Genomic DNA, 13,503 nt, shown 5'->3' on the forward strand with positions numbered 1-13,503 from the left:
AGAGAGAGAGAGAGAGAGAGAGAGAGAGAGAGAGAGAGAGAGAGAGAGAGAGAGAGAGAGAGAGAGAGTTAAACAAGCATTTTTTGAGACAAACCATATTTAAGTACGTACATATCTTGTCTTCCTTATAATTACATCCCATGCATAGGAAATGCACTTTCCCTACCTCATAATCCAAACTGTAATACTGTACATAGTACTTTCATACTTGATTTTTTTTTTTTTTTGTTCATTACATTACCTAATTTATTGCTGACAATTGATTTCGAAATTCACGATTCCTCATAGGGACTGCTCTAGCTGGGCTTTCATATTTAAGAATTGAGTTTATTTCTTTCATTTTTAGATTTTCGTTTCAATCCTATATAAAAGAAGTCCTTACCAAAGGGAATGTTACACAACTACTTTTTTCTTGTATTTCTTCACGATTTTCATAGAGATGAAAATGGTCTTATATTATATTTCAATAACGATTCTTAATGTTGTAAGAAAGGTACTGAGTGACATGTCGACAGTGTGTTGAAGTGTATAACCGAGTTAGAACCGATTTATGTACATGTTTTTTTTTATTAAGCTGACCTTATTTCCAGAACGGGCTCTTGCTCATAGAGCAGCCCATAGAAAATTTTATGTATAAAATATTCACAAAGGTTGTTAGTTGTTGTGAGCTGCAATGTAGTTACAAATCTCTGACAAATCGAAACAGGGATTAAGTCTGGCCATCTGTGTTTCTTCACAGACACAAACATGCATACAATTTGATACAGAAGACTCAGTTGCAGATTACAAGTACATGATCAGAGAGTTGGCATAGCAATGCATACATTGGTCATCACAAATTAAATGTGGCAATAATGATTATAGAGAATATGTATAAAAGACATCTGGGAGAAGTTGTGTTTTGTTAACCCATGTTCTTCTCGCCAGGTAACTTTTTTTATGGTGTTTTTACGTTGCATGGAACCAGTGGTTATTCAGCAACGGGACCAACGGCTTTACGTGACTTCCGAACCACGTCGAGAGTGAACTTCTATCACCAGAAATACACATCTCTCACACCTCAAAGGAATGCTTGAGAATCGAACTCGCGGCAACAGAGGTGGTACGCCAACACCAGCCAGGTAACTCATGGTGGCAAAAGTTCATCTTCATTGGTGGTACACTGGCTGGCACGTACGAGGTTAGTCCAGGAACTCCTCCCCCTCAAGAAAGGCTCTACGTCCGAAATTCAACTTCTCAGGCAACGTCATTGCTGTGTGTTGATCGCACTTTCTCCCGCCTTGGTATTGGCGGTGATTAATGGGCGAGACTCCAGACTCCATGGCAGATCTATTGGTCACTGTCAGCGGTGTCGAATGTGAGAGTACCTCCCTCACAATGTTCAAGGATGGCCGGGCGGCCGGTGTGATGAATCACTGCCTCTTGTCTTTGCTCCCACGTAGGCGAGAAATTTCCTTGCTCTCGGGGTGAGTAGCCACTGAATCAGATAATTTCCACCACGAAGAACCATGCCTCTGGTTCATGGGGGCAAATATGGAGGAGACAGCAAAGGTTGCTGGTGATGTCAGCCTCCCTTCAGGTGTGTGACAGTCTCTTGTCTCCTCGCGGGGCCCTCACATGGTTGAGGAAATTCTTGGCTCACAGGACAGGTAGCGGGCTGAAGCGGAAGATCATTTCTGCTCTGGAAAACCATGCCTCTGGGTAGTAGGGCACGAATGGCAGCTGGTATGTGGAAGCGGCGGCGACTGTTGCTGGCGCAGTCGGCTGGTTTGATGGTGGTTGGGCTGGTCATCCCTGTGGGTCAGACATCTCTCGCCGGCCTCTCAGTCACTCTGGGGTCAGCAATGTAAGGAAGGTACTGAGTGACATGTTGACTGTGTGTTTACTAGTTATTACTGAGTTAGAACTTATTTTTTCGATTAAGCTGGCCTTATGGCAGCACGGGCTTTTGCTCATAGAACAGCCCGTATATTCCATACAGGATATTCACAAAGGTCATTTACTGCTGCGTGCTTAACAAATCACTGACAAATCAAAACAGGGATTAAATGTGGTCGTCTGTGTTTTTTTTTAACAGACAAACATGCATACAATTTGATAAAGAAGATTCAGTTGCAGATTACAAGTAAATGGTCGGCGAGCTGGCATAGCAATGTATGCAGTGGTCATCCTAAATGAAATGTGTCAATAATGGTTACAGAGAAATATGTGGAAAGCCGCCTGGGAGAAGTTGTGTTACTTCGACCATCTGTTCTCCTCGCCAGGTGACTCATGGAGGAAAAAGTTAATTTTCGTTGGTCGTCCGCTGGCCAACCACGCACGTAACCGGTATGGTGTCATGGCATCAAAATCCATTTTGCTGTCCATCAGATGTCTTGAAACAATGTGTATTTACATGTATCAGTTTTGTTAGTAGACTGTTTTAACTTGTACTGCAATAACGCTTTCAGTACTAAAGATGTGGACAATACAACGTTTTCAGTACGGCCTACATTATTTGCTTGAGATTTACTGATAGATGTAATTCACACATATGTTGCATAAAACCTGACAACTAGAAGTTACATTTTGCCCTGATCATTTGGGTAAAACTATTGGCTGGGAATAGTCTTTTGGTTAAAGTCTGTTGCAAACAAACTTGTCTGTCTGGAAGAGATAGACGAAAAGACTACTGAAAGACTTAAAATATATCTTAAGAATTTGTGCTGCTTGTTGTTCAGAGCTTTGAACTCACACAAAAATGAATAAATAACTAAAAAATATTCAAGTAGCTGCCTGGGCACGCGACCTGAGCAAGTAGTTCATCTCAAATGATATGCCTCGAGCTGCTCGTGAGTGTGGGGAGGGAGGCCACATTTTTTGCTCAGCTCCTCCATTCCCGTCGTCAGTGGGAGAGCCCCTTCAAGTCAGAAACTGAGAGTACTGAGCTTTACTCAATTTAGAAGTGTTTATACGTAATTAACGATTTATCGGATTTATCATTTTTAAAATTGTAGCTGTCACACTAATGTATATTTAGAATTTTGCAGTTTTCCACTGGAAAATTAATTGCATATAATGAAAAATGGCAGCATCATTCATGAATATCTTTAAGATTTCACTGAAATATATAAGGATGAACCTTGTCTTGAGCAAATCAAATCCAAAGACCACCATAATAAATGAAAAAAAGCTGCATATTTTAAAATTACAGAAAAATTAAAAGAAACTGATTCCTCTGCTGACAAAGACAGTGTCCTCATATGCCCACGTATGTTTATTCATGGTTAAATTAGAATAAATATTCAATATAAAGACGTAATGAAAAACATGAACAGGCCATATGCGTCTATTCATGAATATGCATCATGTTCGTAAATCAGTTTGAAAATAAGAACACAATAACCTTCAATACACTAATAGAACGAAGATTTGTCTTTAAGGACTTTTAGGTATTTCTTGTTGCTATCAGCAGGCCAATTATTGCCAGAGCATCGTCTGCTGACGCCATGGCTCTTCCAGAGAACTGAGGAAAATAACTGTATTGTTAATGCTAAATATATGCCTGTGCAGGCAGACATGCTCAGGAATGAAACCTTAACGTTAGTAGCGGCCTTTAGCGTTGATCGTGACAGAAATCACCTGACGATGATTTTGCCTGCATACCCGATGGCAAAAATCGATAGGCACTGAAATATCAGAAAACCGAAATTAAGATCGCAAAGAGGTCCTTTGGGCTTCTCTGGGAAGCATCAGAGGGCCCCCGGTTACACCAGGGACCAAAGATTCACTTCGGAATCTCTGAAGAACAACCTCATTTAGTCAGTCAAATCTGAAGTCTTGGAAAAAGACACACAATACAGTTCCTGCTATCTAAAGCTACTTTGAAGACATGGAATCCATCCTTAAGCCTACTACAAGTTTCAAGGTTTGATTGTGTTTTCAAAGAGCACTTGAAAGCAGGAACTGTGTTTGTGTCTTCTTCCAAAGTAAATCATATCAATTTGTTTAACAGTCTTGTCTCCAGGTATCCTGGAGAAGGGGTATTGGTTCACTCTCACCCTAGTTTCCACTCACAAGTGGAGACGTTATCTGAAGAAATTTTGTGAAAAATAAAAAAACTGTATAAGGAAATTACCAAATTAGTATCAACATACTAACGGCTAGTTATACTTCTGTACACACAAAAAAGCCCACTATATTCTCATCTATGAGGAACCATCGGCTTACAACTGCACACTCAACTGATTACATATCATCCAATATCAATAAAATAAAAGGAAGATTCGATTCAATTCAGCGCCCCTCCATACCAAACCCCGCCCCCCAACCACACCACAAAAAGAAATGATTTTATAAAGGATGATTAACATCCTCCTATTTTAATGAGAGAGAGAGAGAGAGAGAGAAGAGAGAGAGAGAGAGAGAGAGAGAATATGTCATCTAAAAAAAATAAAAAAATCCAGAAATAAAATTCACCCTCAATGAATTTGGATTCGAGCGATTTTAGCAGTTTTGGAAGTAGTCCAATTTCACACCTTACAAGCCAGTTTAAAAACTCCAACAATAAGATCATCTACCGTGTTTTTTAACACATGCAAGAAAGTTCAAAAATCCCCAAAAACTTGAATACAAAAATTAGAGTTAAATGGCCCGTTTTAAATGGGTGGTAGGCATATTGGTCAGAAAGGGCTACCTTGTCTCTTCCAGGAATCAATAGGAAGGACGTGATAACCCGGGTGCCTAGGCTTTATGAATCGGATCCTTTGGGCTTCTCTAGGGAGCACCAGTGGGTTCGCGGGAAAACCAAGTACTAGACTCCCTCTGGAATCCCAGGATAGCCTCATGCTAATAAAATCAATATGATTTAGTTTGGGGAAAGAGAGCAAAACACACTTTCTGCTTTCTAAAGTTCCTTGAAGAGAAAGAATCCATTCTGGAGCCAAGGATGTATTCTGTGTCATCAAGCAGCTTTACAAAGAAGTAACGGTGCTTTGTGTCGTTTTTCAAAACTAAACCATATCAACTTGAATAAGATAGCTTATCCCCCGGAGATTACGGAGGGAATCATTGGTTCCTGATGTTGCCGGGGTCCTTCTGGTGCTTCCCAGAGAAGCCCAAAGGCCCTGTTTTATGAAACGAACCTCTTTGCGGGCTCAACTGTTTAGCCCCAGCATCCAAATTCCGAGGGGACATGCTCGTGTCCTTCCTGTAGAAGCCTGGAGGAGGCAGGGTGCTCCCTTTTGTTCATTGTGGCTTCCATCATTTCAAATGAGGTATTTGAAGGCTATACTCCTATATTTTTGTATGCATATTATCTCATGATACATTTTCTAATAACTTTCTTCCACGAATTTGAATGATTTTGAATTATATTATTGCAAAAATAATTAATATCACTACTAAATATTATGTTGGTGATGGGTTGATTTTCATTCAAAGTATAGGAATTTGTACAACAGAGTTAAAGCTATCCTTCATAAGTAACCATACTAGTTCTAAATGGTAGGGTGCTGGATAAAGGACTTTTATGAATACAAACAACCTACATAAGGAAATTACTATATCGTATTCAAAAACCGATACTTTGTTCTATTTTTTGGTTATAAACAATCAAAATTAATCTGCTATCTGAAGCCATAGGCTTACAACAGCACACAGTCTATAACTTTCTCCAATATACCCAAGTATCAGGGAGATTCCATTCAAATCCCACGCCCCTCCCCCGCCCCGGAAAAAGTTTAAAATTCACTGAACAGAATAGCCAAACAACTCAAACTTATTTAACTGACGGCCATGAAATGTAATATATTTAAAGATACATTAATGACCCAGTTTATCGAACTAATTATTCATAAGGTCAAATCTTATAGGTACTGTCTAAAGAGACGAATCTCCCGCTATATAAAAAAAAACTGGCATTAGTGGCATTCCAGTTCTATAATGCAAACGATGTCATAACTACTGGTGTTTATGGCAAATTACGGACTCTAATCAGTGCAACTGAATGATGAGATATCAAACATTTACGTACATGTGCAGAATTGACCGTACATTTTCTGTAAATAAACTCACTAAAGTACGATTGTGTGTCACGCGTACCAAAGGAAACTATCATAACTGTCAACGTACCAGTAGAATTCTATTTCAGGGATACAGGTCGGTACTGGTTGTTGAGCTATTAAGGACACTTTCTGGATGAAAGGTCCGTATTCTTAGTCTTTCTTTTTTTTTGCCAGACATAATTAATTCACAGCATCCCTGCATCTGGTGCCCAGTCCCGTCCCTTATGACGTTCTTGATTGGCTGTTGATCAGCCAGCCACAGGGCAGGAAAATTAAAAACTCGTCAGTGTCTCTCAAAACGTCATACAGCAAGGATCTCTGCTCCCACCTCTCCTGTCAAAGAAACGGAAGCTTAGCCATACGAAGTCCAAAAACAAGCACAAAACTGAATATACTGATTTTGTTGCTTATATTTATCTACAACTTTTTTAATAATGAAGGTATGAGTTTAAACAAACCAAGACGTAAATATAGAGCACTTCCATTATTTGAATTGATGAAACATAATTGAAAAGTGTTGTAGATAAATGTAAGCAACAAAATTAATATATTCAATTTTATATGTTCTTGGATTTTGTATGGTTAAGCTTCAGTTTCTGACAGTTAAATCTATGGAACCAGTTGGTGACCGCGTGATCTCGGATCATCCTGGATTATCTCTCTGATTTTTACCCTTTTGACAATTACCCATTTGACATTCTTGATCTTTGCGTTTGTTTTGTAACCTTCTTTCCAACTGTATTTCATTTGTGCCCCGATAATTATATATTCTATATATATATATATATATTTATATATATATATATATATACTATATATATATATATATATATAGATATATATATATATACATATATATATATATAATATATATATATATATATATATAGTATATATATATATATATATTATATAATATACACACACACACACACACACACATATATATATATATATATATATATATATATATATATATATATATATATATATATATATATATATATATATATATATATATATATGTATATGAAATATATATTATATATATATATAATATATATATTATATATATATATATATATATATGTATATATGATAATATATATATATCTATATATATATCTATATATATATATATATATATATATATATATTATATATTATATATGTATATATATATATATATATATATATTTATATATATATTCATATTCTATATATATCTATATATATATATATATATGTATATATATATATATATATATATATATATATATATATCTATATATATATATATATACTACTAAAAAATTGTAGCTGCAGCTCTCGAAATCATACTTGTAGGCGTCCAGGGAAAGGCATTCGATATAATTGAAGGTTTATTGCTAATGCCGACGTTTCACAACTACATTGTTGCATCTTCAAGGCTGAAATACAGCGAGTTGATTCTTAATTATTAATCATAAAAACACTTATAATAATACATAACTAAAATCACTACAGTAATCTCTTATTTAAAATGTTAACTCATTTAAAAATATGCATATATATATATATAAAAAAACACCATTGGCACGAAAAGGACCTACCCAGACGGGAGTTGAAAGGAAACTGTTTAAACAAAGTTACAATAATAATAAACAAGGCACACACGTACAGTAAGGCAACGACAAGACAAATAGGGCCATTAAGCAATGAACTAATTGTGTAGATGATGTTTGGGTGTTTAATGATGGGACAGTTAATTTTATCATTATTGACTCTAGGGTTGTTAGGTCATTGTTTTTCTGCGTTTGTCCTATTATCTGAAAATCTTTGTTATCTATGTATGTTTTGCTTAATTTGGAATGATTCCTTATATTGGATTGTTCTGGGTTGGACAGTCTGCTTCCAGTTCTAAAACTAACTCCTCTATGGGCGTCTATGCGTACACTTAGCAGTCGTTTGGTACATCCAACGTAAGTTCCCTGGTTACACCTGGGGCAAGTATACTTATAAACAACGTTGGCTGAAAACAACGGACTAACTTTGTTCTTGAGCTTGAAGAAGGACCCGATGTTGCAAGGACTTTTGGGAATCAATTTTAGATTTAAGGCAGGCAATTCTCTCTGAAGTAAATTTAGACACTTTTTTCCTAAAATAATCATCTTGCGAGTAAGGGAACGTTGCAAACATTTTCATTTTCGGCACAGTAATAACTGTTTTCCTCAAAGGGTCTTTTTCAGAGCCTTAAACAAGTTCTTAGACAAGAAAATGGAAATGCCCACTACTATCCATACTGTTCCGAAAATGAAAATGTTTGCAACGTTCCCTTACTTACATAATGATTATTTTAGGAAAAAGTGTCTAAATTTACTTCAGAGAGAATTGCCTGCCTTAAATCTAAAATTGATTCCCAAAAATCCTTGCACCATCGGGTCCTTCTTCAAGCTCAAGGACAAAGTTAGTCCGTTGTTTACATCCCACGTTGTTTATAAGTATACTTGCCCCAGGTGTAACCAGGGGACTTACGTTGGATGTAACAAACGACTGCTAAGTGTACGCATAGACGCCCATAGAGGAATTAGTTTTAGAACTGGAAGCAGACTGTCCAACCCAGAACAATCCAATATAAGGAATCATTCCAAATTATGCAAAACATACATTGATAACAAAGATTTTCAGATAATAGGACAAACGCAGAAAAACAATGACCTAACAACCCTAGAGTCCATAATGATAAAATTAACTGTCCCATCATTAAACACCCAAACATCATCTACACAATTGTTCATTGCTTAATGGCCCTATTTGTCTTGTCATTGCCTTACTGTACGTGTGTGCCTTGTTTATTATTATTGTAACTTTGTTTAAACAGTTTCCTTTCAACTCCCGTCTGGGTAGGTCCTTTTCGTGCCAATGGTGTTTTTTTATATGTATATTTTAATTGAGTCAACATTTTAGATAAGAGATTACTGTAGTGATTTTAGTTATATATTATTATAAGTGTTTTTATGATTAATTATTAAGAATCAACTCGCTGTATTTCAGCATTGAAGATGCAACAATGTAGTTGTGAACCGTCGGCATTAGCAATAAACCTTCAATTATATCGAATGCCTTTCCCTGGATGCCTACAAGTATATATATATATATATATATATATATATATATATATATATATATTTATATATATATATATTATATATATATATATATATATATATATATATATATATGAATTATATATATATATGAATATATATATATATATGAATATATACTATATATATGAATATATATATATATATATGAATATATATATATATATATATATATATATATATATATGAATATATATATATATATATATATAATATATATATATATATATATTATATATATATATATATATATATATATATATATATATATATATATATATATATATATATATATATATCTGAAGGAAATGATAGGCAGAAATCCGTACCGAGGGCTTTCGCCTTCATTGAGGTATTATCGAGGGACAACTGAAATACAGTTGGAAAGAAGGTTACAAGGTAAACACAAAGATCAAGAATACCAGATGGGTAATTGTCAAAAGGGTAAAAATCAAAGAGATAATCCAGGATGATCCGAGAACATGCGGTCACCAACTGTTACCATAGATTTAACTAACAGAAACTGAAGCTTAGCCATACAAAGTCCAAAAACATATAAAATTGAATATATTAATTTTGTTGCTTACATTTATCTACAATATTTATTTTAATTATGTTTCATCAATTCAAATAATGGAAGTGCTCTATATTTAAGTCTTGGTTTTTTTAAACTCATACCTTCATCATTGAAAAAGTTGTATATAAATATAAGCAACAAAATTAATATATTCATTTTTATGTTATTTTTTGGACTTCGTATGGCTAAGCTTCCGTTTCTATTATGGTTAAATCTAAGGTTTTAGTTTGTGACTGTGTGATCTCGGATCATCCTGGATTATCTCTTTGATTTTTACCCTTTTGGCAATTAACCATCTGGTATTCTTGATCTTTGTGTTTACCTTGTAACCTTCTTTCCAACTGTATTTCAGTTGTGCCTCGACAATCCTCAATTAAGGGAGAAAGCGCTTGGTAGGGATTTCTGCTTATTTTCATGTGGTATTCACTTACATACAGATGGTTTTCGACCCAAAATGAGGCCCGGATGTAAACACGTTAGTCAGCCATGTTGTAGGTTAGCTGTGTTGAGAGTAAAGGCAACACACGCAATCATAATAAGAACGATTTTTCGGAAATTTCCAATGACATTGTACCCATTAATCCTTTACATATGGTGAACACTTGCAGTTTGTTTTGGTCAAACAGAGACGGCAAATCGTATTATTCAGTCCCTGCTGTTGTGAGAAATCAAGGAGATAAAACTCAAGAGATTAGTGAAAGAAGGAAAGCTTGGCTAGTTTTCAGCCGTCAAGACATACTAAAATCTGCTCAGATCAATTCTTCTATATGCCACATCATAAATCTCGAATTTTAAACATGTAACCGTGAAAGTCTTTCAGAACGACTTGACCAAATCCCAGAGAGAACTTTTATTACTTTAAGTTAAAATTATTCATATTTTTTATGTGTAACAAACCTTGGTTTATTGTAAGTTTTCATGGAACCAAATGGCTCCATCCGGCATGGCGATTATTCATAGCTGCAGTTGTGGTGCGGAAAACCTTTGTGGATATAGAACCAGAGCAGTGACAATGCAGAATCTATTTTCGGCAATCTCTTCAAGATCCTTCACCGAGCCAGATACAAAATAGTTGTAAGCCTCCAGAGACTTGGAGGTCTTGAGCTGGTCCAACATGTAGTTGGTTACATTATTATCCTATTAGCTCAAGATATCTGGAAACGTAACTGCAGGCAACAAATCCACATCAGGACTCCATTGTTGAGGTGTGTATGTACGAGTCTGTTATTTACAAGTTTCAGTTTATTTGTACATACTATGTAATCAATCTTTTGTGTTTGCAAATTGTCCTTGCTTGCCATTTTTCGCGATATGGTTCATAATTCCTTAGAATAACAACGAAATTTTATATTTCCTTTGTTTACAATGCTTGACATAAAACATGGCGGCAGCTGATCGTATGCTGTGACGTCGTAGAAAAACTATATATATAAAATATAATATACATATATATATATATATATATATATATATATATATATATATATATATATATATATATCAATTTTGTTAAATGCACCTTGACAATTTTCTTTTACATTAACAAACATTAAGCAACAAATGTCATTCAACATCCAATCCACTCAAGCTCAGGAATGACACCAAAGAGAATTATTATTGATGAGCGATTCGTCTCCAGGGAGACTCGAACTCTGACAGTGGGAACCAACGACAACAGTGTCGATATTTTATTGTCCTTAGTTCCCACTGGCGGGAATTCAAGTCCCCCAGGTGACGAATCGCTTATCAGTTGTAATTCCCTATCGGAGTTATTCCCGAGGTTGAGTTAATTGGATAATTAGCGACAATTTGCCCCTTAGTGGTTGTGAATATAAAAAGTGTCAAGGCGTACGTGACAAAAAGTCAAATATATATACCTTTCACAACAATTTCTGAGGCAACAATCATTACCATTAACGATTAACAAATAATACGTCCTTCTGAAAACATACCCAAGAATACCGCAGCCTAGATATATCCTCGCCAAATTCTGATTATCTAAGTTTTAAAATATATGCACTGCTATTTGCATTATGAACATGCAAAAATTCAATTAAAAATTATATTTTTATAATAAAATAAGGTTTTGTATATACTTACCCAGTACTTATATAGCTATTAGTTTCCACCTGAAAGCTAATAGCTATATAATTACTGGGTAAGTCTCATATACAAAAATGATATTTTTATAATAAAATAAGGTTATGCACATACTTACCCAGTAATTATATAGCTATGTTTCTACGTGGAAACTAATAGCTATATACAAAACTGCATTGTCACTGTGATAAAGACTGCTCCTAAATAAAAACAAGCAAAGAAATGCACGCATATAAGAAAAAATCCACATTCCCTAAGAGTAAAGAAAAAATGGAATCTGGAACACTTACATGATGTCGCCGAGGCCCATCTTCATGTTGGTCTGAACGAGCGCACAGCTCTTGTAGTCGCTGATTGTAACTGCCTGCCGTCTCCTGAAATACCCAGCACCTGATAAAGGTGTTGGGGACAGCACTGGGGGATAACGGGACAGGTAAGGCCCATTAGGCAGACTAAGGCGCACCTGTTTTTTGCCCGTACTGGGGGGACCCGTAACTGCAGGTGTACCAGCAGGGGAACCTCCACTCACATCCGATTTATTACTTCCGGCACTTCGTTCGGACAGCCTCCTGGAGTCACTCGCCTCCCCAACAGGACTTTTGCCGTCGGTCCCCACCTCTTCCTCTTCCTCCAAATGATCCTCCAGATCTCTAGAGGGTTTCTCCTCGTCTGAACTTTCTTCCTCGTCGCTCTTTTTGAGTTTCGCTTTCTTCGCTCCTTCGCTTCCTCCTGCTGCTGCTCCTTCTTCCTCCTCCTCCTCTTCCATAAGGATGCCATGACTGTCTGAGGTTAGAGAGGAATGCCTCCTGGTCAGGACGCTGGACGATCCTTCCAGAGAGACGATGGACGAGCGGGCTGGGGACCGGGAGGGAGACCGCCCAGGGCTTCTGCCAGGGGAAGCACCCGATGTGTGGGCACCTGGAGACCGCGCAGGCGAAGGAGTGGTACCTGGAGGGACTGGCGACCGGCAAAGTGATGTCAGGGAACCACTTGTGTTTCTTCTGGCTGCTGGGGAGGCAGCTGTGAGTCTGGAGGGAGAGCGGGAGGCGGGGAGCAGGGAAGACGACGACAGGAGAGACGCCGAACTGGTGCGACGCCTTGCGTGTCTTCCAGCGACGCCGAACATCCTCCTACTCCACCACCACCGCTATCTGCAACAAACAAACAAAAAATACACCGTCATTATTATACAATACAAAGATGAATGCAATAATGTAATGAGTAGATCTACACAATCAAACTTTTAGAATTTACAATAACCCGTGCAATAAATCTTGAGAATAGCAGTAATTCCAGCAATACTATACATAATATACACAATCACTGGTATTTCCACCTTCAACATTCTATCTCAGCAATGCACCTAACATTATGCACGTTCCTAAACATTGCACTGAAATATTCAATACAGTACGCATTTGCAACACAGCGGATTGGATATCGTCCAAAAGATGAAATTGATGTATAACAAAACGAGAATAATATTATTATTTAATAATATGTTAATATACTTGAACTTTTTGAATTTCATTGTTGAAAATACCAGTGTATCAGAACAGATTTCTTTAACAAAGCGGCTATCAGAGGTGTAACTGTGGTTGATGGAGTTGGCTGCTCTACGTATACAAGGTGCTTA

The 13,503-nt window shown here is 36.5% G+C and overlaps 1 protein-coding gene across 12 annotated transcripts in view; it reads right to left on the reverse strand.

The window, feature by feature from the left end:
* Window positions 1-13,027, reverse strand: part of LOC135216890 (voltage-dependent calcium channel type A subunit alpha-1-like) — a 638,668-nt gene extending 625,641 nt beyond the window's left edge. For 7 of the 12 annotated variants that reach the window (XM_064252424.1, XM_064252416.1, XM_064252415.1 and 4 more), the window contains exon 1: window positions 12,158-13,025. In XM_064252424.1, the coding sequence (XP_064108494.1) occupies window positions 12,158-12,993 (836 nt within the window). In that variant the 5' untranslated portion in view covers window positions 12,994-13,025. Of the gene's footprint in view, window positions 1-12,157 lie in introns of all 12 variants that reach the window. The other 5 variants (XM_064252417.1, XM_064252414.1, XM_064252423.1 and 2 more) reach the window with 2 other exon arrangements.
* Between the last annotated feature and the right edge of the window lie 476 nt (window positions 13,028-13,503).

Source organism: Macrobrachium nipponense, chromosome 6, assembly GCF_015104395.2.
Source record: "Macrobrachium nipponense isolate FS-2020 chromosome 6, ASM1510439v2, whole genome shotgun sequence".
Classification (NCBI taxonomy): Eukaryota; Metazoa; Arthropoda; class Malacostraca; order Decapoda; family Palaemonidae; genus Macrobrachium; species Macrobrachium nipponense.